This window comes from Artemia franciscana, chromosome 4 (genome assembly GCF_032884065.1).
Source record: "Artemia franciscana chromosome 4, ASM3288406v1, whole genome shotgun sequence".
NCBI classification, from domain to species: Eukaryota; Metazoa; Arthropoda; class Branchiopoda; order Anostraca; family Artemiidae; genus Artemia; species Artemia franciscana.
In genome coordinates, this window is record NC_088866.1 from 34,493,929 (window position 1) to 34,516,945 (window position 23,017).

The window sequence follows — 23,017 nt, forward strand, 5'->3', positions numbered from 1 at the left end:
TTGCCCACCCCCCAAAAAAGTTTGCCAACGACGCCTCTGATTGCGCGATATTATTCAGGCGACTTGGGGACCAGGGGATTTCTCTTCGCATAGACAGCATATGTCCGGGAAACAACTCCCAGTATTCATATAAAATCCTGTAGAGTGTGAGAAGTTGTTACACTTTGTTCTCGCCGGACTTATCCCATTTTACGCTCTTCTGCAGACTTATTCAACTTAGGACGGAGGAAGGCCTCAACCATATGACACTTGCAACTCAAAGTAACAGTTACCCCCGCCCCCTCCTTTGAAAAACAGGGACCCCACTTACATATTTAATATTGAAAATCTTGTGCACACCGCTATAGAACCATACCTACCGAGTCACCGTAACACAGGAACTCACAACAGGTCTTCAATGATTATTCCTTTCACCGAAATACTTAGTTAAGATTTTTAGCCAAATCCCACTCCTTAAAATCATAATTTTTGAAATGTGCTACAGGGGATTTTGAGCAATGTCGTGACAGTTTTCCTTTTTTTATATTTAGACGAATAAAAGTCGACTGTAAACAAGTATTCCTTTATTGTCCCTGTAGCAGACAAGGGAGCATGAATGTGGAGACTGAAGACTGTTTTATGTCGGCCTTCTTTCGTGCATCTTCCAGTGAATATGGTATATTATACACATATGCTAGAACGTATCAAAGTTTTTCAGAATCCAATTTTATTGCTAATTGATGGAAATTTTTTTTTTGACAGTAGGTTTACAAAGCACAATTCGTGATCTGGCTAGCGAAGCATGCTTTTCATGTGTTATTCGAGACTAGTGGATAACGACCAAAATGATATTTGTGAGAAGAAGACTTCGCTAGACTTCGAAAGCGAATCCCGGCCACTAATGGAGTGTTCTTGGGCAGTGGTTTTTGCGCCAAATTCAAATTGTTACATTAATTGGCTTTAAATCAACTTGTATATTTCACTTTTTTTCTTTAATTTTAATGTGAATGATTTAATGAAATGAATATTACTTTTACAGAAGCGTAGGCAATTTTCAAATAAACTTGCTTTTTCAGGTGATATTTGTTATAATTTTCATAACCTGTCAAATAGGCCAGCTTCACTTCCATCGTATAATAGCGACTGACATTTTTCCTGTTAAGATGCAGTTTGTCGTGAACAACCCCCGCTTAACCGTCTCTGATCGCTACAATACATCCACTGAAGTGCCTTGGGCTAGTGGAAAGCTTGAAAAAAAATAAAAAACAAACACCTTACAAACCGTCGTTTTTTGTGCGATTTGAATTTTAAATAGCTGAGTTTTTCTTGGGCTAATTGAAGAGCTAACTTGAATGTTTTTTCATTTAACAACTTAAAGTACACACCCCTTCAGGAAACGGCGGCACTAGCTGAGTTTTCAAGAACCCCTTACGAAACATCACATTCGAAATCTACAGAAAGTGAAAAACGCATGTTTGCAAAGTTATTTTGAAAATACAACGAGAACAACTCACTACAGCACTAAGCCACCTGAGGCTAACACAGCTACACACGCTTCTCCCCTACACCAATCTATTCCAAGCCTCCCTCTTTACACCCTCCCAGGAAGTTCTCCCTCCCAGGAAGTTCTCATTTCCCTTAAATCTTTCCTTACGATCTCCTCACACCCCGACCAGTGACAGGTTCGACCTTAGACTGTTGACCGAAAAGGGCAATCTGTCATCTTTCTTCCACAGAACATGCCCTAGCTATTTCAACCTTTCTCTCATTATAGCCCTAGAAAGTGGTATTTAACCACGCTTTTCTTACAAACTACTGTTTGAGATACGGTCAGCCAGTCTCGAAACAATTACCATTTAGGGAATTGAAATAAGTGTTCAAGCAGTATAGCAGAATTCAATCAGTTTCCATCAATATCAACTACTTTTCTTATCGATTCAAGATATACAACTTTTACGGTGGGTGCAATATGCAATTCTGAAGTTACCCCCTAAAGAGGAAAAGGGACAGATACTCCTAGTTGAAGAATTATACAGAGAATACGACCGAATATACATTAGCGATTACCTTTTCGCTTTTAAAACTTGTTTTCAGTTAAATCCCATGCTAATTTTCTTCTCGAATGCTTATAAATGACAGGGATGCTATCTAAACAAGAGCTAAGAGCTCATATGGCACTTGTGACGAGGCAAGAAGAGCTAAGAGCCAAGAGCTAATATGGTATTAGCTCTAACAAAATTCTAAGAATCAATAGATTGCTTTAAAAGGAAAATCAGAGGCTTAATGCCGGTCAGGATTTAAAATAAGAGCTCTGAGTCACGATGTCCTTCTAAATATCAAAATTAATTAAGATCCGATCACCCACTCGTAAGTTACAAATACCTAATTTTTTCTCTCCCTTTAGCCCCCCAGATGGTCGAATCTGGGAAAAAGACTTTATCAAGTGAATTTGTGCAGGTCCCTCACACGCCTACCAATTTTCATCGTCCTAGCACGTCCAGAAGCACCAAACTCGCTAAATCACTGAACCCCTCCCCCTAAACTCTCCCAAAGAGAGCGAATCCGGTACGGTTACGCCAATCCCGTATCAAGGACATTTGCTTATTCTATCCACCAAGCTTCATCCCGATTCCTCCACTCCAAGTGTTTTCCAAGATTTCCCCCCTCCAACTCCCCCAACGTCAAAGATCTGGTCAGAATTTGAAATAAGAGCTCTGAGACATGAATTACTTCTAAATATCAAATTTCATCAAGATTCGATCACCTATTCGTAAGGTAAAAATACCCCAATTTTCACGTTTTCCAAGAATTCCGGTTTCCCCCTCCAACTCACCCCAATGTCACAGGATCTGGTCAGAATTTAAAATTAGAGCTTTAAAGCACAATATCCTTCTAAATATCAAATTTCATTAAGATCTGGTCACCCTTTCGTAAGTTACAAATACCTCATTTTCCAAATTACCCCCCCCCCCCACAACTCCACCAAAGAGAGCAGATCCGGCCCGGTTATGTCAGTCACATATCTTAATTCTCCCCATCCTGATCTCTCCGCTTTAAGTATTTTCTAAGATTCCCCCCCCCCCCCAACTGCCCTCCAATGACGCTGGATCCGGTTGAGATTTAAAATAAGAGATCCAAGTTACGAGGTCCTTAAAAATATGAAGTTTCATGAAGATCCGATCACTCCTTCGTAAGTTAAAAATACGTCATTTTTTCAATTTTTTCAGGATTACCCCCCCCCCAAATAGAGCCGATCCGTTCCAATTATGTAAATCACGTATCTAAGACTTCTGCTTATTTTTCCCACCAAGTTTCATCCCGATCCCTCCAATCTAAGCGTTTTCCATGATTTTAGGTTCCCCCACCCAAACTCCCCCCAATGTCACCAGATCCGGTCGGGATTTAAAATAAGAGCTTTGAGACACGATATCCTTCTAAATATCAAATTTCATTGAGATCTGATCCCCCCTTCTTAAGTTAAAAATACCTCATTTTTTTTATTTTTCAGAATTACCCCCCCCCCCCCCAAAGAGAGCGGATCCTTTCTGATTATGTCAATCATCTATCTAGGACTTGTACTTATTTTTACCACCAATTTTCATCCCGATCCCTCCACTCTAAGTGTTTTCCAAGATTTTAGGTTTCCCCCTCCCAACTCCCCCAATGTTTTGGAAATTTCAAATTTGCGACCCTTTACAGGAAGCTTCTATTTTTCTTCAAAATGCTATAATTTATTATTAAGTTATTTGGGCGAGGACACGGGACGCCCCTCTCCCCAACTATGGACACAAATTTAAGTTACCAATGTCTGAAATGGTATGTGAATATTGCTCCTCAGCTCATTGTGCGGGTTTGGGCTCCAACAGCACAAAATCGTCAAAGGACAAGGAGGTCAAAAATCCGAAGAAATTTTATTATTATTTTAGAAGTTGCTGTTTTTGCTATGAGAAGGCTATATGCTAAGTATTTGGCTGAAATAACATAAAGTGCTTTCAGTGGCCTGAAGATAATTTTCCGATGGGCTGCTTCAGCAATACGAAAAATGTCCGGCAACTTCTTGTAAGTGAAGTTATGCTACAGTAAAAAGTACTGATATGCTCTTCCTGTATTAAGAAGACAAGTGTCTGAACGCTGAACTAGCCTTCTTGGATTAAAATACCTTCAACTTATTGAAAACAAATTACACTTTTTCTTCAGTAAAAGGAAAAAGGTTTTTGGCGACAAAAACATCATATTTTTCGGACGTTACAAATTTAGATCTTGTACGAGGAACTGATCTTCTTCTGTCCTCTAGCGGGATTAAAATGGGTCCAATTTCTTTAATACCTATGTTCTTTTTATATCTCTTATCTACAAACAAACGAAACAGCGGATAGATCCAGGCATGGCTAACTTGCCAATCGTTTATATGAGATTTAATTGAAAGAGCATCAATTTTCATTTTGGCATTACATTGGAAGAATACTTGCTGGATAATAACTGGATGTTGAGCAATGTGGAGTACATTTTTTTTTTTTTATTAAGGAAAGTAACATATTTTTATTTATTTGAAGGCCTTGGCCATAGGCATTTGTGTTCCAATTTGAGATTAAAAGTGGCGGAGACCATCAATAAAAGCCGGGCATATTGAAATTGTCAAGAATTTAACATAAAAAGATTGAAACCTATGCCAAAGAGAATGCCACTCGAAGACGTAACTTATACACAGAGCTGCATCTTACAAAAGAACAACAATCATATTGGTATTTTTCATATTAAACTTGAATATCGGGTTTTGCATTCTTCTAAAAAAAAAAAAAACATCTAAACTAAAATTTGTGATACATGTTATTTTCCTTTACATCAAACTTACCCAAATGTTGCATGGGTTCAACCGGAATTATAAGAACAAACATTCTATGCTATATAATATATTAAGGTGCTGCAAATAGAACAAAATTTTTGAAAGATTCACAAACCACGGCTGCTGTGCACATACCCTGAATAGACACTGGTTTTATCAAAAATACTGTAGCATTTTGTGGTCACAATGGATAAAAAATAAAATAAAAAATAAATATTCCCGACCAGTTCTGACAGAAAAGGGAAAATTTGTCAAGCGAGATCGACCAAGCAACGTTGGTAAATGAATTCTGATTAGTATTGTCTGATTAAAAGCAAAATTCTGTGAAATCTTCCCCGAAATTTATAGAGAAAACCATTTCAAACATCTTTCTGAAAGAAAACTTGAATATTATATTTTCCTAGTACATGAGCCGAAAGGTCTGTAGCTGTAGGAAGTTTTTTTCAAACTATAGTCCAGTACAGAAATGAACTGAATATTAACCCCCTCCCCCTGGCCCTTTTTTTTCTCAGGGCATTATTAAATTTAGATACGAAAGCGAAATTTTATCTGTCAAAACCAAAGTTAATACTAACGCGTCAGAGCAATAATACCACATCTCATTTATATTTAAAAAAAAAAACCCACACAATTAGCTCAAATTTTACCGCCTTTCAAACAATTTGATTTTCTCGTCTTACGAGGTTTGCACGCAACAGCCACACAAAGAACTTTACTCTCTAGGAGGAGCTGTGCAATCTCTGGCAATATGCCCACTCAACTGGCAGATGTAACATTTTCGATCTTCTGCCACTGAGCACTCACGAGACAAATGACCTGGCTTTCCACAGTTGTAACAAGCGCGTCCTTCATTACTTCTGGCTTGAGAACAATCACGAGCTATGTGGCCAGATTCATTGCAATTGTAACAGGTGGCTGTAATGATTGAACACATTTAATAATAAAAACACAAATTGCACTGACCGGATAATTTTTTAAGACAAATTCCTCGATACGGTAGAAAATGCTGCGCTTACGTTTTTCGGATTTTAAAACATGTTCCCCTTATATTTTTGACTATTGTCCTTAGCAATTGCATGAGCTTTACTAAAGTACTTTAATTAGTTAATTGCTATACGATATGGTCACATCTAATCTCCCCCTTAAAAAAAAAATTAAGCCTGATTTGTCTCGTGAATCCTCACGAGATTTCAATGTTACCCATCAAAAGTTACGAACCTGGGACAATTTGCCCAATTTTCGACCAGGGGTGGGGGCGAAGGGAAACATTCCCAAAACATCAAGCAATCTTAATGAAAATCACAACGTCAAATTCAGCATATCAGAGAACCCTACTGTGGAGGTTTCACCGCAGAGCTCCTATATAAAAGGATACAGAATTTTGTATTAGATCACGGATGCCCGTACATTTGTTTTCCCTGGGGTGATAGTATCGAATCAGATATCCCAGAGGATCAGGAAAGGGCTAGGATTTCCCGGCATTACAGTTGGATTTCCCAGTATTATTTAAAAACGATCAGAAAATAAATATAAAAGAAAACAACTTTTTCAACTGAAAGTAAGGAGTAACATTAAAACTTAAAACATAATAGGAATTTTGACGTATATGAGGGGTTGTCCTTTCCTCAATACATTGCTCTTTAGGCTAAAGTATTTTTTTTTTTAACTTTTAACAAAGCTTATTATTCTAATATTTATTTTTAAATAATCAAACTATGTCCAAGTCAAACAATGTCCAAGGCTACTCTCAAACTTTCAGTTTTTGTGAATTGATAAACAGATAGTTTTTTGATGCATATCACAGTAATATGAAGGCCAGAACAAAAGACGGATTTGAGTTTTAACGAAGCAAACTTAAAATGATCACTTATTCATTATTAGAGACAGAAAGAAACAACATCGGTCTGGCAGCATTTCACCATTTCTTTTTCATCCCCTAACTAAACGCTTTCACAATAAAGAAATTTGATAGTAGTCACACTATGGTGTTATACAAGGCGCGGTGTTATAATTGAAGTTCCAAGAGGGGACTCAAAACAAAAAAAGTTGTTAAAATTTTCTTTGCTATTTTAAAAATTCGCTTTAAACAAAACTTTGAAATGCTAAAAAAAAAAAAAAAAAAAAAAAAAAAAAAAAAAAAAAAAAAAAAAAAAAAAAAAAAAAAAAAAAAAAAAAAAAAAAAAAAAAAAAAAAAGTTAGCAGAGTTAACAAATTAAAAGCCACAAAAACATGATTTAAGAGCGAAACACTTTTTAGTTTTGTTTTTATTACAAATAGCGGTGTTGAAATGGAATATGATCACTTTTTAAGGAAAATAATCACAACATTGGAAACTCACAGATGGCTGAACAGAGCTATGCTCATAAAGAGAAAGCCGTTTTTCAGGCTCAGCGGCTTTTGCATTCTGAGAATCAGATATATGAAAATCTAATAGATTCAGCATGCTCCATTTAAGATTCTGGAATGTTTCGCAAAAACATTTAAGTGTCTTGCATTAATTTTACAAGTAAAAAACAACAATTAAACGATACCTTCAGAATTACAACAGGCGAATCGTGCCCAACTTTTACCAAAATTATGAACATTGGAAGTAAGAATCAACACTGTTACAATAGAGGAATACAAATTCACACGTTTTGTGTACTTTTGTGCTACTAGGGGGGGGGGGATGACAAGGGGGAAGTATACATTTAGTCTTAAATTATGTTATGAACTTTTATGCATACACAACTCACTTCACGCAAAAACATGTATGCACAGAAAGCTATAAGCCTGATAAAATGGAAAAAAGGTGAATAATCTGAAAAATGTCAGGCCAACTTACGTCAGTTTCTCGAGTCGATGCAAGTCTTTAACTAAACCATACTTATTTTCCATTCCACCAAAATTTACATTTTCATACCAGAGGAAATGGGTTCTATGGGAAATTTTCTTTAGAAATTGACCCCCCCCCCAAAAAAAACAAAAACAAAAAAAACAACAACACCTATACAATCTTCCAAGATAATAAGTTCTGGATAAGATATTCACACCACACAAATACTCTTTTAATGACTCCTGTCCAAGAAAGCTTCTGGCGAATGAACCCTTCTTGAATGCAATGAACATTTATTTTGTTAGACTACCTAAAAGTTTCAATTATCTAGTCCAACAACTTTCTGATTTAGCATAAAAACCTCTTCACTATTTTACCTTCATTTTTATTACAAATTACCATATGACAAAATTGTTATTTTGCTGTAACTACCTTTTCACATCTGCATATAAAATAACAGAGATATATTTGAGGTAAATCTGTTCGTGAGTCAACTAAATCCATGGACTTCCATAGAAACTTAGGATTAATTAAGTAGCCGTTTAGTTTAGTATATATTCGTGCCCAAAATAAAAGGACATTGATCACATTTTCCTACTATTATATGAGAGTAAAAATACTATTTTTGAACCTCCTGCAAAAATGTACAAACATCACAGTGTTGCAACTGAATAATGTGGCTTCATTTTGGTGTCAATGAGACAGATGACTTATTAAGCACAATAAATTCCATGTAAAGAGTACCAATTATTAATAAAACTGGAATAGTAACTCACTGCAAAACCTATACACATACACCTACATACATACACTCCTCCTCCATCCCAATTTACTTGATTCCTCCCTCATTACATCCTCCGAAGAAGTTCCTATTTCTCTTAGACTACTTGCTCCTTCCCTCCCCCAATTCGGGGACGATCTGCTTTTCGTTTGGCCCTAGAAGGTTGATCGAAAAGCAATCAATCTTCGACCCTTCATCTGTAGAACGTGTCCTAACCATCTCAACCTTTCTCTCATTATAGCCCTAAAAACCGGGATTGAGCGACATTTTTCGTACAGCTTACTGTTTGAAATACGGTCAGTCAGACGGGTACCCAAACAATATGCAGACAATTCCTCTGGAAAACCTCGCCCAAGTTTCAGAGACATGCTTGACCACTGTCATTACTGTCGCTTCCAATATACTAACCATGGTTCGCAGACTTGTCCTCCAATTCTTCCGAACTTTTGTCAAATGTGAAAACCGTAGATTCTAGGTATGGCGCAAAAAGGGCGAAACAGAACAAAATATGTTTAATCGACAGCTTAAGGATGGAATCACATTTTTTGGCTTAATTAAATGGGCATAGCAGTCAAATTAATTGGTTCCCTTTTTGTGTTATGTAAGCTGCAGAATTTGTTTTCTTTTTTTGTCAATGATTTTCTTGTGCCTATTGAGGAAAATAAAAAGTATAACAATGGGAAAAAAATTGCTACTTCACCACAAAATCTTACTTTTCAGAGCTATACTGCCTTTATTGCAGGGACAAACTATTTGTTTTAACGCTTTTAAATATCAGTTCATTAGCTTGGCTTAAACAAGGATAATTTAGAAGATATTTTGATATAATAATTTGGAGATATATAATAAAAAAAAGCTGCAAACATGGCCATTGACCATCTCAGAGCAATCGGCCTCGCTAAAATGTTTTAAAACGAAAGTATTAGCTATTTTTCTAGGATAGGGATACGCCTGGGTAATCAAATAATCGCAACATTGTAAGCAAATCTGACTTTTCAATTAAATTGGAATGGAATTGTAATAAATTTTCTTAGATTGAAAATAATCATATAGAATGAAAATCGCATCGTTTCTTGTAATCAATTTGCCAATTTAAACAAAAGTCAAACAATTAGAGTTAAAAGAAAACAATCAAAGTTTGGCAAGAAGGGGAAAAGAAATATCTTGTTCTAACTTTGTGAGCAAGGGGGGCTCTTAAGCATCTTCGCCTCGTTGGACGGTATTCAGCACAGCAGGCAGATTTTGAATCTGCAATAGATAAGATTGACACCTATTATACAGTTAAAGCTTTCATTTCAAGCAATGTTCTTCTTAACCAAGTAGAAAAATTTCCCAATCGAATAGTTACTGATTGAGAAACATATGGTAGCCACAGATTTAACCATAGCTGCTTGAAAATGGGGCGGTTTAATTGTTCATTTGACCGATTCAAACAACTTCAATTGCACATCCCTGCGAGCTAGTGTACCCTTTGAAGTCTGCCACCCCAAAAGAGAGGCACCCAACCAACTAAAGTTGAACAAACACCCCCAAACAAAGGACCAAGATGGCTTATGAGAAGAGACCCTGGCCGGAATATTGTATTAAAGAAGACTACATTATATGTCTTTGCTATCAACAACTTTCTATTACAGATAATGCTGGTACTACTTCTGATAATGTCAGGTTTGAACAAAAGCAAGGAACAACGGAAAAGAGTTATTTGAAGAGATCGAAAAACAATAAACTTCAGCAAACCCCACAAAGCAAACCACGACTGGATTAATTACAAAGAGTGTGGTAAATCTGAATCAATGGCTACAACTCTATTCAAATCAGAATGAAGCCGTAGCGGAAAATCCCTTCACCAATTAATGGAAGTGGCATTTGCCCTACCACGCCAAGGACCCTTATTTTGAGACCATAATGAATAGGAAATCTCTCAGTCGAGGTAATTTATAAAAATGCTACAAGTGGTGACAGAAGAAAACCAACATCTTCAACAGAAACTAAGACATCGTTATGAAAGTTATTTTAGTCCCGACTACCAAAATAGTCTTATTAGCATGCTGGCTGACCTATTGTGTAAACAAACAAGATGCTCAATTGAGAATTTTTGGCGATATGCCAAACAGACGATACAGAGACCTGTTTAAGACAGAGCAACTTAGTTTTATTATTTGGTTTAGTGACAGTAATGCTATAACCTTTCAGGAGACACTTGGAAGTGCTCATCTTAAAAAATTAGAGGCAGAAGCCCATTCTAAAACAATATAGAATGTTGTTGAAAAGAACGGACTCGGATAGAGCACCTAGGTGGCTTCCTTCGTAGTCAACCGAGTAACTTAGGAGCTGAGACAAAGTTTGGAAAAACTCACTGGAAATCTAAGGCCTAGGCACCTTTGGAGCTTTAAGGCTTAAACCCAAACTCATAGAAATTCCTGGATGTAAGACTAGTACAAGACTTGGTACACGACTTTTTTTTCACTATCAGTCAACAAGCTGACCTTTGAGTCAGAACTGACCTTGGCAAAATCTATTTCACAAGGGTATGAAACCAGAATGCCCATCAAAAGCTGTTGCTTATCAGTGCACGAACAAAGACGCCTTTGCTACCATCTCAGAGGCGTTTGAACTTGCTATTGCCCTCGAAAAGCTTGCGGCCCAGAAGCAACAACGTTTCCCATTAGGATAGGGGTTTTTCACTTATGCTTGAGTCGTAATGGAAACAAATCTACGATTTTTTTTTTTACTGAATATGTTTATATATTTGAATGTGTGAACCTAATGGCACTATATACCCAATTATTCCTAAAGCATAAGTTACATACTGCTCGATTTGACATAACTGTCCCCCTTCTAGTATTTTTGCTAATTTACGCCACTATACAGTTTGCCCCTCATCCCTAATTCACACCATTAACAGGGGGAGGGGCTCAGCCCTGTCCGAAATCCTAAATTTCCCTAATTTTGGGCACTTCTTATTCAAATTAACCAAATAAAAATGATTGTTGTATCCCCCCCCCCCAAAAAAAAAAAACTGTACATACGCCTGATGCCAGATATTTAGTTTTTTTTTTTCAAATCCTAATTCCATGTTAGCATTGCATTACGGAGATTCTTTGCGTCTTACCTTGATCACTGGGTTTATCGCATTCTCTGGCAATATGTCCAGGCTGACTACATCTATAGCAAACATCTTCCAAAGATTCACAATCCTTTGCGAAGTGCCCAAAACGATTACATTTGTAACACTTAACATCTAAGTAAAGAAAACAATTAACGTACTGAATTGCTACTAATTTTAAGTATTTCCTTCCTAAATTTGTTGTGCACGAGACTAAAGCATTTTCGAAAGTACTAGCTGATTTTTATGAAATGGTCGCAGTTACATGGGCATATTTACTTCATTAAAGAATGAGAGTGTAGCCAAGAGTAAGCTAAAGAATTTCCTAGTGCCTCTTGTTTTGAGATTAGCTTTAACAACTATATGCTAGTTGAAGCAAAATTATTTAACTAAAATTTGAAACACCCAGTTTTCTTTCGCATTTATATCCTTGAACAAGAAATGTTGCTGCTGAAACCTTATTTTCACTTACCAACGAAATCTTTGAATCTAAAATCTACAGCCAGTCTACTGAAAGCTATTCACAACATTTTCCCTCCACAAGATTCAGGTTATTAACCTCAGATTAACAGAGAGCTTACTTGTACAACAAATGTTATCACAATAAAAACCTTTTGTTCTTTTTACTTACTTGAAATTTAAAAAAAAAGGATTGTATCCCTTTTACTGGCACAAAATTTGATTTGTCAATAACAGTGGAATACAGCAAGGGGTAAAAAGTGGCTTTATTTGTCTTCCTTTTCTAGGATACGGTTAAGGAATAATGTGATTGGAAACATAGCGATTTACATCACAAAAATAAACCAATACAATGAAAGCAAACCCCTCAGCAACGATTTATCTGACGGTAATCTCTCTTTCTTTCTAACTTGGCAACCCAAACGTGGACTCGACGCCCCATGCACCATCACCATTAATATTCGAAAACAATCATTCACACATATTGGCGACCTTTTTTGCCTTCCTCTGCTCGCTTCAATTGGAAGGTACCTTCGCATACTGATCATTTAAAAAGCAGAATCCCAATAAAAACTGGCATAATACCACACATAATATGGAACTACAGACAAGATAGTTAAGACCATGATATTTTTGGGATACACCTCCCCATTGATATGAGACAGTTTTTTAATGATATTTATAGGAGTCTTTCATGCAAAACAATCAAATAGTCACAATAATCACAAAAATGCAAAATTTCAAAGTTGCAAATAAAAATTCTGACCAAATCCTAAATAAATTCTAACAACCCCCCTGAAAAATTGTTAAGTAAAAAAGAAATAAAAGGAAAAAAAATATTGCATATATTAAGTTCTCTGTAGTTTTCTTTTCCTTTGTCTGCGACAAAACTTGGAAATAAGGGTCAATAAGGACAGAAATTTGAGAGATGTAAAAAAGGGATAGGTTTTATAGCCTTTTTCTTCAGATAAGAGCGATCAATTGTCGCAACTATAACGACTTTGATATTTCCTAGTATTGTACCTATATTGTTTTTGTAAAGATTTAGTGCAGAAAAGCAACACTAGATGGCAGATGTATATATATATTTTTAGAATTTCGATAATACTTTACATCCTTTTACTTACAATGTTTTCGTTAAAAGACTGTTGGAAATGCTTTTCGGCAAAACTTAAGATGGAGAGGTTTGTTACAAGTCTGACTTATTAAGTAAGTGACATATAGCATTCAGTTTGTCACCAAGGAATTACAACTTATTTTCGGTTCCCAAGGAACTGAAGACTCGTATGAATTAATTTTGAATTCGTCACAAAACCCCAGCTAATATTATGGTTGCAGCATCCACCACAACCTAAAAAAGAACGAACTCTAGCCTATAACAATGGAAATTTAAAACACGTTTTGAAAATAATGATTAAATAAAAAAAACTAATTTTTTTTAGCTGAAAGTAAGGAGCGACATTAAAACTTAAAACGAACAGAAATTACTCCGTATATGAATGGGTTGTCCCCTCCTCAACGCCTCGCTCTTTGCGCTAAAGTTTTTAATTGTTTTAAAAAGTAGAATTGTGGCAAAGAGTCAAACTTTAGCGTAAAGAGCGAGGGATTGCGGAGGGGACAACCCATTTCATATACGGAGTAATTTCTGTTCGTTTTAAGTTTTAATGTCGCTCCTTACTTTCAGCTAAAAAAAATTAGTTTTTTTTTTATTTAATTTCTGAACGTTTTTGAATTAATGCATGTTTGGTTTTGGCTCTCCACACATAAATTATTAAAATGCAATTTGTATATTAATTCTTTTTTTGGCTAAATGGCTTTCTCTTAGTTTTGATCAGACGATTTTGAGAAATAAGGGGTGGAGAAGGAGGTCTAGTTGCCCTCAAATTTTTCGGTTACTTAAAAAGGCAACTAGAACTTTTAATTTTTAACGATTTATTAGTAAAAAATATACGTAACTTAAGAATTAACTTACGTAACGAACTTTCATAATCTTATATTTTTATTATGTATACGAGGGGGTTTGTACCCTCGTTAATACCTCGCTCTTTACACTAAATCGTTAGTTTTGTCCTAATTCTTTAAGAATGACCCCTGAATCAGAAAGGCCGTAGAATAAATAGTTGAAATTACTAAAAACACTTTAGCATAAAGAGCGAGGTAGTTATCTCCTCCTAAATACCTCGCTCTTTATGCTAAAGTATATTTAGAACCCCTCATATGCGTAATAATCTCTGTTCGTTTTAAGTTTCAATGCTACTCCTTCCTTTCATTTGAAAAAACGTTTTCATGTTTATTTTTCATTGTTTTCTTATAGTAATGCTAGAAAATCCTGCGCCCTTTTCATTGAATTTTTCTTCCCCCATGACAGATTCCTCCAAGAAAAGATCCTCCAACATAGCCCCCTCCCCTCAGCCCCACCCCCAAACAAAATAAAACCCCCCTGAAAACGTCTGTACACTTCCCAATAACCATTACTATATGTAAACACTGGTCAAAGTTTGTAACTTGCATTCCCTCCCCCAGGGATTGTGGGGAGTAAGTCATCCCCAAAGACATAGTTATTATGGTTTTCGACTATGCTTAACAAAATGGCTATCTCAAAATTTTGATCCGTTGACTTTGGGAAAAAATGAGCGTGGGAGGGGGCCTAGATGCCCTCTAATTTTTTTGGTCACTTAAAAAGGGCACTAGAACTTTTCATTTCCGTTAGAATGAGCCCTCTTGCGACATTCTAGGACCACTTGGTCGATACGATGACCCCTAAAAAAAACAAAAACAAACAAACAAACAAATAAACACGTACCCGTGATTTGTCTTCTGGCAAAAAATACAAAATTCCACATTTTTGTAGATAGGAGCTTGAAACTTCTATAGTAGGGTTCTCTGATACGCTGAATCTGATGGTGTCATTTTCGTTAAGATTCTACGACTTTTAGGGGGTGTTTTCCCCTATTTTCTTAAATAATGCAAATTTTCTGAGGCTCATAACTTTTGATGAGTAAGACTAAACTTGATGAAACTTATATATTTAAAATCAGCATTAAAATGCGATTCTTTTGATGTAACTATTGATATCAAAATTCCGTTTTTTAGAGTTTTGGTTACTATTGAGCCGGGTCGCTCCTTACTACAGTTCGTTACCACGAACTGTTCGATTACATAAAAAAAACTAGTTTTTTTTTTAACTGAAAGTAAGGAGCGACATTAAAACTTAAAACGAACAGAAATTACACCGTATATGAAATGGGTTGTCCCCTCCGCAATCCCTCGCTAATTACGCTAAAGCTTTTAATTGTTTTAAAAAGCAAAATTGTGGCAAAGAGTCAAATTTTAGCGTAAAGAGCGAGGGATTGCGGGATTCCGTTTTTTAGAGTTTTGGTTACTATTGAGCCGGGTCGCTCCTTACTACAGTTCGTTACCACGAACTGTTTGATAATAAAAACTGTCAAGTGATGGAGAACCGTCATTAGAAGATGATTCAAGAATGGTAACTATTATTCGATTAAATCTTAAAGGTAGAAGTTATTGCAAAAACGAATTTATGGGAATTTTGAAAAACAGCCTGAAACTCCACAAAAATGGTCAAATCGGAAACGAAAACTGCACCACTGGAACCTCTATAGCTGAATATCCCCCGAAGGAGAATTACAGTCCCCCTATCTTGAGCAACAGGGAAAATGACTTTTTTGCATGGGAAGCCGTCATTTCCCTTTTTAATTCCTTTTTTGGAAGTTTAAATCAAGAATCATTAAAATGTGTGAACGTAATCATAGTAAGTAAACGTTCAACTATATGAACAAATAATGGAAAGGATAACTTTACAGTCTTCTCCACTTAGTTTTTTCTTCACTTTGGTAACAACTTTACTAAGACGACAGACTATAATCCTTCTAGTTCATGATTGTTAGGTTTAAAACAACGCCTGAAATAAGACATCAAAATCAATAGTCTCAAAAATAAAACTATCCGTTCATTCAATTCAGAGAACCACCAAATTGTAATCTGAAAAATCTGTTGATGCTTTGTTACTTTGTGAATAGGTTCCTTGACCCATAAAAAGCATTAGACCTGGCCTATAGTTGACTTTGAATGGATTTCAGATTTGTTGGATACTGAATAGGGTATTACTTAAAAATGGTTTATGAACGTGGATAAAAAGCATATGGGATTTAATATTTGATTTATTTATTTTTTTACATAGTCAATTTTCAGAAAGTTATCATTTCGTTTTTTAAGAACGGTTTGTTCCCAGGCGTAAGAAGAAAAAGAAGCAACATCTTATGGAGAAAAGCATTCTTTAAACTTATGTTATTAAATGTAGTATTAAAATTTTAATTCCAGCATTAGATTTCAGAGTTTAATCTAAATTAAGTTTTAAATTCCCTATTTTGTTAATTCTCGGGCAGTTTAAGGAGCCAGAACTGAAAATTCAAAACACTTACCAAGAAATGAACTGACAAGATTCTTTATAAAAAAGAAAAGGAAAAAAAGACACATAAGATCAACCAAGAGGGGATTTATAGGGCTCATGATTCCTATATCCATTATATCACCTTATTTTGATGATCAATAGCACTATGATACAGGCGCTGGCTTATCTCTGGTAGAGGCCATCCAATACTTAGATATTAAAATATCTTGAATGAAAGCATGATCTACGCTTCTGATTTCTTGTCCTGTGCCAATCCTGTTTAATCTCCAGAATCCGCGGCATGTAGAAGCAATGCCTATACTGTCCAAAACCTGATGATGAGATTTTACTTATTGCAAAAGTTACCTAAGTGAATGCAAATAAACTAGATAGAAAATCAATATTGTTCATTTCCTGCACACAGCTAATTTACTTCCTCTGAAAATAAGCCATAGGACAGAGAAATCTACTAAATTAATAGATAAAAAAAAGTTAGAGAAATATTCACAACAGGCCTTTCCATCAATTTTAATTAATAGTTTAAATCGACAACAATCCTCTAAAATCAAAATAATTGATATAAGGAAATGACGATCTATACTAAAAGAAATATTTAGAATTAGCTTAAGACCAATTCTCTAGAATTTAATCTCATCAATACATAATTCATTTGGTCTTTATTGACGGTCCAGATCTACAGGACTTGCAGACAAATTGGCGACTGAGATTGTTATGAACAATCTTTGCTATATGTTCATATCATATTATATAGCTTTACCTACTGGGGAAGCCCACTTGATTGTAATGGGGATGACTGAAATTTATGGGTTAACTCATGACAGACAATGTCCACTGGACCTGTAGGCAAAACGGGGAATAAGATTGTATTCTGATACATTGGCCACAAGCTTACAAAGCTTTGGCATAAAGCTTTCATTTTTTGAAAATGAAAATATTCCTAACTAACTACTTCAGGTTTATAATTAATAAATAATATATTACAATTAAAAAAAAAATATTCAAGCCAAAACAGATGGTGGTTACTCAAAGTATAAAAGGGACTCGGGAAATGAATAGCTTAAAGTTGAGGTTTATATTTTATAAGTTAGTTAGTTAAAGGTGTGCTTAGTGAGGCATCAATTTCTAGCTATCATAACTTTGTACCAACCACGTCTACTTATAAAACAGGACATAAATGAATGATTGGTTGATAAAGATTATGACTGGACATTGAAGGCCAACTAAGCCCGCATGTGAACTGGACTGAAACTGAGCTTATGTCTACACACTTGTACCTGAAGATCTTCCGCCTCCATTTCCTCTTCCATAAGGTCTGTCTCTGTCATTTCTTCCATATTGTCTATCTCTATCATTTCTTCCGAATGGTCGATCTCTGTCACTTCTTCCTCCGCCATATCTTCTGCCTGAATCACCATTTTCAGGACATTCTCGAGCAAAATGACCACTTCGGTTGCATCTGTAGCAAACACTTGGACCATCACTTCAAAAAATAATTAAATTTCAATTCAAACAAACAATTGAGAACTGAACACTCGAAAATGGTCGGTTTGAGGTATCAGTCTTAATTTTGGAGAAATTGTTTGAGCATAGAAATATACTTCAATATAAATGTATTTCAGTAACAAGTCCAATAGTCCCTATAGAAAGAACAAAGAGAGGGTCTTTACCACATTTTCTTACCACAAGTCCCACATGACTTAACTGATAATATCAATGGCATAAACCTAAAACCCTTAGATTGGTCTTGGTTATCCCTGTAATTGTAGATGAAGAACTTAATTAAGAAAGATCAGGAGACAAGCCTTCTCTATAGATAGATTTCGCCTTCTGTTAAGATTTTGGGAAACTTTTATCAAATCAGCATGTCTTCAATAAAGTTTTGGTGAGAGTGGTTTCCTCTTTCTACCCTCTTGTCTGCGTATTTGCTCTAGCTACTTTCTTCGGACAAGTTACAAGAATTATTTTCAGTAGCGCATTTTTGAAGCAAAATTATTTTTGAAGCCACTCTCCATGCTTGAACTCCCTCACTAAGAGTGTATAGAACTGTGTATAGTCAATAAAGATGTATTTATAGAAACTTGCACACACATTCAAATAAATCTCTCTTTAATTCAGATTTAAAAAAAATGCACTTATACAATTAGAAAATGATCACCGTGCAAGTAAAAAGCAGAATTAGAGGGGTACCACCCCGATCCTGAACCTAATGTTTTAAGTAAAGAGAAAAGTATATCCCAATATACTCAAGATTGAAGGTTTCATTAGTGGTAACCCTCCAACGAGCTGTGATTTTTTTCTTATTTTAAAGTTTAACTGGCCGTACTTGCAGGCAAAAATGATCAAGAGGATCCCTTGGACTGCATTTTTTTATTATACAATTCACCCCTCCTCCATCCCAACGATTGATCTGAAAAGTCCCTCGAGAAAATTGATGGCCTATAATACATTTCTTTGTCTTTAGCGTCCTATCCCAGAACAAACCCTGTGATTTTTTTGTTATTTTAAACTTTAACTGGCCGTACTTGCAGGCGAAAATGATCAAGATGATCCCTTGGACTGCTTTTTTTCATTATGCAATTCACCCCTCCTCCATCCCTACGATAGATCCGAAAAGTCCCTCGAGAAAATTGATGGCCTAAAATACATTTCTTTGTCTTTAGCGTCCTATCCCAGAAAAAATCCTCTTATCCCCCAAGAGTCAGGCTTATTGGCACCCATATTTATGTTGATTGGTTTTCTCTCTATCTCACCAGTTCTTATTATAAGACAAAGACCATACCAAATCATGTTCAAAGTTTTTCATCTGATTTTTATACTTCAATTTGCACCTTTTAGCGTAAAAGAGTTTGACTTAAAAAAAAAAAAAAAATAAAATAGCATCTTAAAAACCTACTAACATACTTGATCTAAAATCAACCAAATTCCTTAAACTGTGGTTAATCTGGTTTGATTAACTCATGAATATGAAAATGAATAGATTTGATGCCAGTTTAGAGAATATACAGCAAAACGACTCTTTCCTCCTCTTACCTTCTGTTACTCCTGTTCCATCTAGAACTGTCTCTATCTCCACTTCGGCTCCGGTCCCTTCTCTCTCTTTCATAATCTCGACTTGGGCTTCTCATTTCGCTACTTCACCACCTCAGTAAACTGTCAAATTTACAAATTTTTAGGATTAAATAGCCAAACAACTATGGAGATAATTAGTATTTGTTACATTAAATATTAACATCATTAAATGTCTAATAAGGGACACGATATACTAAGAAATTGATTAAGTCTCACCAAATTTAGAATTTTTACATTCCAAGCATAATTAGCCTATGTTGAGGGAGGAAACTTACCAAGTATGTTGATGACCCCATGCTAGTATGATGATGAACATTAAACAAAAGCAAATTCCTATCAAGCCAAAGAGTACTGCCTCCATCCCTGGACCTGCCATAGCATAAAAGCAGAGAATAGTATTCATAGAAAAAAATTTGCCACAAGGTACTAATCAAACAACACACACCTATAACATACTGCATATAAGATAGGGATGAGGAGGGAGGAAATCCCATCTTTTAAGACTAGTTTAAAGGATCTCCTCTTTAGAAAAAACAACAAGTTGAAAGCACACTTGTTTTACATTCAAGACACTTAAGGACTTCTTACTATTAAGCAATGGGTCATACATCTGAAAGTAAACATTATTAAAAATTTGTATTATTTTATCTTTCATCCTGGAGAATCTTAGATCAGTTTCAAACACACATGACAAAATATTTGTTATACTGTCACACATAAAAATACATAAACAGGGGGGGGGGGCGGGATTTCTTACAAAAAATCAGAAGAACCCACCTTCCAACAAAACCATGGTCTCAAAACACCATTCTTGTGCCTTTCTTCTGTTGAAGAACTCTTAGCTTTACGTTAAATATAAAACTCAGGTAAGTACTCACGTATTAGTAGCTCTTTTTGTCATTTCCATTATAGTTTACAAGTCATGAATCAGCCCAGGGCTCAGCCTTATGAGAACCAATCTGAAGCTTCAAGCAGAGTATGTTGGGATAATACCAACATTGTCATCAAATTCACTTACAAAAAGAGAGAAATGGATACCCTAAATATAAATCCCCTTTGATTTCCATCAACTCCTGGGCACTCCTTGCATATGAAACCATAAAAAAAACTAGCAAATGCTTAGATCTGTTGATGCTTTGTTACTTTGTGAATAGGTTCCTTGACCCATAAAAAGCATTAGACCTAGCCTATATTTGACTTTGAATGGATTTCAGATTTGTTGGATACTGAATAGGGTATTACTCAAAAATGGTTTCTGAACGTGGAAGAAAAAGAAGCAACATCTTATGGAGAAAAGCATTCTTTATAATTATGTTATTAAATATAGTATTAAAATTTTAATTCCAGCATTAGATTTCAGAATTTAATCTAAATTAAGTTTTAAATTCCCTATTTTGTTAATTCTCAGGCAGTTTAAGGAGCCAGAACTAAAAATTCAAAACACTTACCAAGAAATAAACTCTAGTACTTTTCTTTAAAGTTTTGTAGTTATCATATAGAAAAATAAGCTTGTTTACACGGTGTGGAGCCAACATAGGACGCATAGCAGCAACAATCAATTAGTCTTGCGCAACTGAAAACCCTTTCTGTTCAACACTAGTTGTCGATAAAGATAGCACTTTTCTCGCCAAAGCTGCAATCTATGACAGCTGTATAGAATATGTTTTTCAGAAGGCAATGGTTGGATTAATCGCATCAACTAGGATAAGATCTTTCGTCTGCTGTCATGGGCTGCCAAGGCCAGATATAAATCGACTTTACGCCAATTCACATCAGCATTTTCATCCTGTTCTGTATCATTGCTCTCACACATTTATCTGATCAAACAGCGTCCTTTTTTATGTATGATCATGAGGAGATTTAGAGTTTCAGCTCTTCTGTGAAAATCCCCTAACCATATTCCCACAACTAATTGGGGTAGCTGATTTGACTGTATAAACATACAGACAAATTTCTACTGCACTAAAATGCTCACCACAAGCTGGAGTGTTGATTGGACAAATTCAATTCCCAGGAGATGTGAAAAAGTACCTCATGTCAGTCTCTAGAGTCTTTTGAATCTACACAGTTGTCAAATGTAAATTTTATCTCCATAACACCACAGACTATGTCTACCAAACTGTTATATGGGTATTTTCAGAGACAGTCTGTTTAAAAGAGAGCAATAGCAAACAATCAAGAGGCATTTTGGTACTGGCGGGATTTTAATCCTTAATCAGCTGGGGATAGGTTTAGAGAATTACACTTCCCCAAAGGTTCTATCTACCACAAAAAATTTAAGGCCAGTAATTACTGAGAAAAATCTATCTGGATAAGGACACACTTAGGTTTTAGTCTCTTGATCTTTTGGCCATGTAATCAAAATCACCTGCCTTGGCTTATTCAAGCTTCATGTTGACAACATTGCTGTGGGCACATGATGCCATCAAATAACCTTATAAAAATCACTGCTTAATGGCCATAAACTTCAATATCTACTAAAGGTTCAGACAGGAGTGCAGTAGAAGGCTGTGTAATGGATATAAGTTCAGAGCTGTTCAGTACAATCAATGTGATGAATGGCTTTGTACCAAGTGCCTCTTGATGTCAGACGCGGAATACAATATTTTGAATAAAATGAATCCTAGATTAGGAAGTGTCTGGGTACACCCTATACATAAGGCCAGTAGTGCCAAACCAAATGTCCAAGATATCCTAAAAACCGCATTGAATGAGCACCAAGAGGAAATTTAAGTAAATTTTTGCTCACTCAAGCAAGACTTGAGTACACTCTTGGACTCCATGGGAACCAAAATTAAGAACTCAAGGAAAGTGTCCAAACAAAAGTGTCTATTTAAATCTGTGGACATAGCAGGCTGTGTTGTTGCTGAGAAAATGGAACCAAATATTTCCAAAATTGTCAGGCAAGAACAAGATAGATACAACTATAGCCTGAACCCCATTGCATATGGCATACCACCTCAGGCAGACACTGCACATTTCATATGAAAATTTCTAGAGGATAAGTTAAAGGTCAATGTTGGTAATATTATGAACATTTGATGTTTGCCAAAAGCAATAGTGAGCCAAGTGATATCTAGCATGCAGGAGCCTTCCTATCCTGCATGACTAGCAAAGCTGAAACTCCCAGCAGTTGTAAACAGGAGAAATAGAGGTGATGCAATTCTAGCCTTTAAGTTAATAAGGGCTTATACTCTCCTGGCATTATGCTGTTATGTCTTCCAGTGTTGAATCCTTCAAGTCTACAGTTGACAAAGACTAGTGCAGGAAGCCATGTCTCTCAGTGTGGGATTTACTTAACAAGTTGAGTCACCATCTTCATTGACCAGTGTTCTAATTCAAGAACTAGAGGTCATCACCAGAAACTTGTTACACAGTCTGCACTCAATTCTTTTCTTCAAGAATTGTCAACAGTTGGAATAAACTCTCCAAAGAAACAGTTATTCTCAAATCTGTGAACATTTTCAAATGAAGACTGGAGGATGAGTGGTCCTCCAGGGGGTGGAAACTCAACTGGGAAGCTATTGATCATC

General features: G+C 35.8%; 1 protein-coding gene across 3 annotated transcripts in view; it reads right to left on the reverse strand.

Annotated features, from left to right (window-relative positions):
- Window positions 1-4,873: 4,873 nt before the first annotated feature.
- The window catches only part of LOC136026343 (CCHC-type zinc finger nucleic acid binding protein-like), a 28,180-nt gene continuing 10,036 nt past the window's right edge, over window positions 4,874-23,017 (reverse strand). Inside the window, exons 2-5 of one of the 3 annotated variants that reach the window (XM_065702853.1) lie at window positions 19,446-19,565; window positions 17,690-17,895; window positions 11,531-11,659; window positions 4,874-5,737 (exon numbers count right to left, since the gene is read on the reverse strand). In XM_065702853.1, coding sequence (XP_065558925.1) covers window positions 5,535-5,737; window positions 11,531-11,659; window positions 17,690-17,895; window positions 19,446-19,540 — 633 coding nt within the window. In that variant the 5' untranslated portion in view covers window positions 19,541-19,565 and the 3' untranslated portion in view covers window positions 4,874-5,534. Of the gene's footprint in view, window positions 5,738-11,530; window positions 11,660-17,683; window positions 17,896-19,445; window positions 19,566-23,017 lie in introns of all 3 variants that reach the window. The other 2 variants (XM_065702852.1, XM_065702854.1) reach the window with 2 other exon arrangements.